Below are 4444 nucleotides of genomic sequence, written 5' to 3'. Positions count from 1 at the left end.
TAGCTGATTTGAGTGATATACCTTTGATTCTGGTCATCCGATGGATTTGATTTTTCTTCTCAATATTTTTTTATAGCTGTGTTTTGAAGAAAATAACATTGTCAAGTGTTCTCTCTTAATTACAATTTGAAAATTCTTCTAAATGCACCAGTATGTAATGATCCATAGTGTTCCTTTTGGTTTGGATAGTCTGCTCTGTTTTCGATCATTAAATGAGCTTTGCCCATCTGCTGTGGTATAAGAGAATAGCAAACCTAGATGAAAAGCAAGATGATTCTTTTAAAGTAAGGGTTTCTCTATTTAGTGAGGATCAGTTTGTGGGTAGTCCAGTTGTAGATGTGGATGCTTCTCGTAGTGCAAATGAAAACTGGAATTCAGGAGTTGTAGCTACTAAGGCGCATATATCTCCACCATTAGATGGTATGATAGCAAAGAAGTCCAGGTCGAAGAGGGGAGGGGCTGATGGGAAGCTCTCAATATCAGATGACAATGCAATAAATATTATTTTAGAGGAGGATGCTGAGACTGAAAAGGCACAAGTTGTGGAACCAGTGGCAGATCTCATTACCCTCAACTGTATCATCCACACCAAATCAATTTATGAATCCCAATCATTTAGAGTTCTCCATGTTGAATTCTTGGGAGGACCACCTCGAACAGAAAATCATTCGAAGCGTATCAACAAATTTAGCCAATGAGTATGATTTTTGCTCTTTTAGACATGCGATGGATCAAATGTTTGTTAATATGGCAACTGAGGAGGACAACCATAATATTGCAAGTGATACTCTAAGTTTCCCGGTTGACTCTGAGCTACACAAAGCGCTTGGGCCCTCTCCTTGGAAAGGAGGTGATATTGGTCTACTGGATATAACTATTCCAGGAGAAGATAAACGCAACAACTCAAGTCCAATCTGTGATATATGTGAATCCAATGGATTGTTTTTGGATAGAGACAGTCTAGAGCATCTCTTACATGCAGTGGTAGGCAATGTATGTGGTGGTTCATATGAGAATGTATTCACCAGATCTAACAAAATCAGATCACCGAGTAGCTCATCTGGGCAGTTTATCACTTCATGCCAAGCAGAGATTAGATCTCGAGGCAGTGCCTTGGTAGAAAATAATTTGGGTGTGTGGAACAATGGGAAATCTGCACTTGTCTCCAGAAGTGAAGTGTTCACAAGTTCTCCAACTTGTTCTATTTCAAAGGGAGCAAGCGCGCTCATGGATGAAAAAAGGCAGAAAATCGGATATGCACAGTCCAGAAAGTGCCCAAAGCCGTATCAAGTTAGCAGAAGAAAGGCTGGAGATGGAGCTGGAACTGGCGATACTCAAAGGCAGCGACCTAGGGATAGGCAGATGATCCAAGATCGGGTTAAGGAGCTACGAGAAATGGTCCCAAGCGGAGCAAAGTGTAGCATTGATGCGCTCCTAGATCGAACTGTAAAACATATGTTGTTCTTACAAAGTGTTATGAACCAAGCCTCGTAGTTTAGAGCGTGTATCTTAGGAAGTTTCCCCTAGCCTTAATAGAGAGGTTCCTTGTAGGGAGCATACAATGCCTCATTTATAGAACCCTTTCCAAGTTGTATCCTAACTTGTCCCCCTGCTAGTTGGAGACCAACTTGGTCTATTAGCTGCCTCGCCCCTAATTATTCATTGCAAGGGCGATGAAGGCGCTAGCCCAAGCCCATCCTTAGGGGACTTGTTCAATCCAAGTAGCTCTCCCCTCTTTTGTTTAGTAGGCCTACCCAACCTTTCAGATATGCCCCCTGTTATGCATCAAAATTTATAAAAATCAGAAATATCATTTGATGCATTTGTATAATCTGTTAAAATTTTTAATATTCTTCTCTTGTACTAAGCTTTGAGTTAGGGTTTGAAGACGGTAATAAATGGTGTTCAGGTGAGATTATCTCAAAGCTTATCATACTCATTCATTTTATTTTTAATAAATTGTTTAATTGAAGAAGGAAATCAGATGATTTGCACTATTCGATGTCCTTGACACGAATATCGTCTGATTTCAAGGCGGTTTGTAGAAATATTATATGTGTAGGAAATCAGATGATTACTTTGGCATCATCTGATTTCATTGGAGTCCCCATATTGGGGTTTGTGGTTGGTTTTGAAGTGTTTGATATTGTTTTTACTTCATTAGGCTACCTAGCGGCTGGTATGGGCTAATTAATGTTGTTTATCATGCTATTTGAATTTGAATTTGAATTTGAGATTGCCTAGTAGTTCTTTTCTACTCTCTTGGTGGACTAGCACAGTCTTCTAGATTTCTTTTAGACTTCTTTAGATATTAGAACCTGTACTAGAAGACATACTTTGTCTCGTTAGGCGATCCTCCTTTGGAGGCACGCCTCTTTTGTAGCCTAACCTCAGGGAGGTTGTTTTGATTTTGATAAATGGTGTACCTTTAGAAGGCATGCTTGGCCTCATTTGTAGAATCCTCTCTGAGGTTACACCTCAATTTGTGCCTCTGTAAATTAGAGACCAATTTGGTCAATTAGTTGTCTTAGCCTTGCTTCCCCCTTGGGGGCAATGATAAGGTTACTTGGAGCCCATCTTTGTGTGTGTTTGGGAGACTCGTCCGGTCTCATTCTCTCGTTAATCCTCTTTGTGTGCTTTTTGATTTTGGGAGAACACCCTACTCGGCTTGGCTTCATACCCCTACCCTTATGGGTATTGGGTTGCACATTTGTTGCACCCTGGGGCTAGGTAGCTGTCCGGCCCGGCTGGGTGTTTTTACCTTTGCCAAATATGCACAAGGTCTCTTATTCCTTTTAGACCCGCCCGGTCTCATTCTCTTGCTAAACCTCCTCTTTGTGCTCCGTTTGGTTTTGGAGGAACACCCTACTCGGCTTGGCTTCATACCCTTACCCTTATGGGTATTGGATTGCACATTTGTTGCACCCTAGGGCTAGGTAGCTGTCCGGCCCGGCTGGGTGTTTCACCTTTGCCAGCTATGCACAGGGTCTTTTATTCCTTTTTAATTGTGAGCTTCTCCTTATTCGATAGTCCATTCGCATAGGAGTCAGCCCTGATTAGAGAGTCTTTGACTCATTCATCCTTTGTAGTGTTATTAGAGTCTCTGACTCATTTGTACTTCCTCCCTAGTGTTATTAGTTAGGAGTTTTTCCATTAGAGACTAACTCAGTCATATAGAGCCTTCCCTGCTTAGGATCTTAGATTGTTTTCTCTGTTCTTGGGGCACTATCTTTCTTGTTGTGGTTTGTCTCTTTGAGACGCCAGTTTCCTGTTGTGGATCGTCTCTTTGAGACCTTTGTTGCTTGTTTGGGGTTTCCCCTTTTTGCTTTAAGGCTTTGCCTTAGTTTATGGTATTACTTGCGTGTCCCCTTTAAGATTGAAAACATTTAAAGGTTTAGAGCATTGGAAAAGCTTTAAAATCCAAAAACATTAGAAATTTAAAACTCAAAAACATTTGAAAACTTTAAAAATATCAAAAACATTTGAAAATATAAAAAAAAACCTTAAAAAATCTGAAGTGTGAGTGTTTCTTTTAGAAGCGTAGTTTGAGAGTTCGTTTCGAACTACGTTGGCTTGATCCTCTTCCACGAGGTACGTAGTGCAGCTTGAGATTCTTATCTCAAGTCCAGCCAAACTTTGTAAATAAATGCTTTAACCCTTTTTCTTCAAAACCTTGTTTTCAATAAGATCTTCCTCTAGAGTTAGGAGTTTGTCCTAGATAGAGAGTTTTAGAGTTAGGAGTTTGTCTTTTATTTGTTGTGTGCTTGTTTGTGTTGTTTTAGAGTTAGGAGTTTGTCTTTTGTTGTGTGCTTGTTGTGTGTTTGTGTTAGAGTTAGGAGTTTGTCCTAGCTAGGAGCGCCTCTGTCCGGTCAGTTGGCGATTCACATCGCCGACTGATGACTAGGTCTTGGATACGTTAGCAATCCTATTGTTTTCCTTAGGGCATACAGCCTAGTTACACGTAGGTTGTAGGAACCACTTGCATTAGCCTAGGGCTAACATGCATTTAGTTAGGGCATATAGGGTGTCCTAAAAATCCACAATTCATTGGAATTTAAATAATCGTACAAGAAACTTTAATAACTAGTCCGGTCTTTTAGATCGAGTCTAGGATAGAGGTCTAGGTGTCTTAGGCATCATAGCTTAGAATAGGCGCGAAGAACTACGTTGCCTTGATTCTCGTGGAGGCGGGGATACGTAGGCTTCTTTGGATGAACATCAGACCATCCGATGACTCGGGCTAAATCGTTTAGAGTCTTAGGATTTGTTGTGTTGTGTTATATTGTATATTTTGTTGTGTTTTCTTACTTTCTTGTGCAGACCTATACCTTTAGCTATAGCTTGTATGTGTTTGTACATCAGAACTTAGATACCCATTAGGCTTGTCACTCATAACCTAGCTATGCTTAGGTGACACATCTTTCATTTTATTTTATATGTGTTT

At 40.3% G+C, this 4444-nt stretch overlaps 1 protein-coding gene across 1 annotated transcript; it reads left to right on the top strand.

The window, feature by feature from the left end:
- The first annotated feature begins 212 nt into the window (after window positions 1–212).
- LOC143859391 (uncharacterized) lies at window positions 213–1494 on the top strand. Its single transcript, XM_077370109.1, has 2 exons — window positions 213–539; window positions 646–1494. Exons 1-2 carry the CDS (start codon window positions 213–215, stop codon window positions 1492–1494), a joined length of 1176 nt encoding a protein of 391 aa, XP_077226224.1.
- The last annotated feature ends 2950 nt before the right edge of the window (window positions 1495–4444 follow it).

Source organism: Tasmannia lanceolata, unplaced genomic scaffold (genome assembly GCF_043159265.1).
Source record: "Tasmannia lanceolata isolate RefF3 unplaced genomic scaffold, GAP_Taslan_0.1 ptg000029l, whole genome shotgun sequence".
Taxonomy (NCBI): domain Eukaryota; kingdom Viridiplantae; phylum Streptophyta; class Magnoliopsida; order Canellales; family Winteraceae; genus Tasmannia; species Tasmannia lanceolata.
This window is presented reverse-complemented; position numbering and strand designations above follow the sequence as displayed.